The sequence below is a fragment of the Dendrobium catenatum genome, unplaced genomic scaffold (assembly GCF_001605985.2).
Source record: "Dendrobium catenatum unplaced genomic scaffold, ASM160598v2 original_scaffold_200092, whole genome shotgun sequence".
Lineage (NCBI taxonomy): Eukaryota > Viridiplantae > Streptophyta > Magnoliopsida > Asparagales > Orchidaceae > Dendrobium > Dendrobium catenatum.
Window position 1 is genome coordinate 1 of NW_021518509.1, and position 1256 is coordinate 1256.

The 1256-nt window shown below is 36.2% G+C and overlaps 1 protein-coding gene across 1 annotated transcript; it reads left to right on the forward strand.

Annotated features, from left to right (window-relative positions):
* Nucleotides 1-5: 5 nt before the first annotated feature.
* On the forward strand, nucleotides 6-671 carry LOC110111920 (glucan endo-1,3-beta-glucosidase-like; the record flags this gene model as incomplete). Its single annotated transcript, XM_020843992.2, has 1 exon — nucleotides 6-671. A coding segment is annotated over one exon (666 nt), but the record flags the coding sequence as incomplete, so codon positions are not given.
* Between the last annotated feature and the right edge of the window lie 585 nt (nucleotides 672-1256).

The window sequence follows — 1256 nt, forward strand, 5'->3', positions numbered from 1 at the left end:
TATCCGTTGGCAATGAGCTTATTCCTGGACCTCAAGCCCAAAATGTTCTCCCTGCAATGCAGAATGTGCGAAATGCATTGCAATCAATTGGCCTCCAAGATAAGATCAAAGTCTCAACATCTGTTTCCACTGCAGTCCTTGGAAACTCCTACCCTCCATCTGCTGGTGCCTTCTCATCGGATGCCCTCCCCGCTCTCCAACCCATTATTGGTTTCCTCACCGGTACTGGTGCGCCGCTCCTTGCCAATGTTTACCCTTACTTTTCTTATATCGGCAACCTCAATACAATCTCCCTCGCTTATGCGCTCTTTACTTCGCCTGGGTCGGTGGTTTCAGACGGACAGTTGCAGTATCAAAATCTTTTTGATGCAACTGTTGATGCCCTCTATGCGGCTCTTGAGAAGGTAGGAGGAAACAACGTCGCCATAGTGGTGTCAGAGAGTGGCTGGCCATCGGATGGTGGGGTGGGTGCGACGACGGAGAATGCCCAGACGTATGTCTCTAATTTAATAAGGCATGTGGGGCAGGGAACACCCAAACGACCAGGGAACTATATTGACACTTTTATCTTTTCCATGTTTGATGAGAACATGAAACAACCACAAGGAACAGAGAATCATTATGGTCTGTTTAATCCTGATAAGCAGCCTAAATATTCTCTCAGCTTTTAATTACAGGAGGGTTATGCTATTATAATAAGCTATAAGTGTGCACACTTGAGCATATCATGAGAGAATTTAGGAAAAAAACATGTGATTGTGGCTTTTAATATATGTACTAAATTGAGAACTGTTGGCACAATAAAATTCTATTTGATGAAACATAGATTTTTCACTGAGATGGTCATATTAAATAATTTGATTGCGAACCTTTTTTTAATTAATCATTTAAATCATTGAAATGAACTAAATATAGATTAATTAAGCCAAAAACATTTTAAAAACTAGAAGTACTAAAGCATTAGGATCGATGCATGAGCAATATCTACATTAGTCTCAATAAGAAATTGATTATTGGTCTTAGAAAAGTTTCTCACTATTTTACTTTTCATTACCCAATCGTTAATCTTTAGATTTTTTATCATCAAGTGAAAAAAACTTTATTAGATTTTTTGGGCTACAATTTTATGTTTTGATTGCTATTTCATTGCAATTGTTATTATTCATTTATTCTATTTTTATGTCTTATGTATAAAAAAATTAATTAGTTTTATGAGAAATTTTTTAATTATATTTAATTTTATACTTTATGTATTA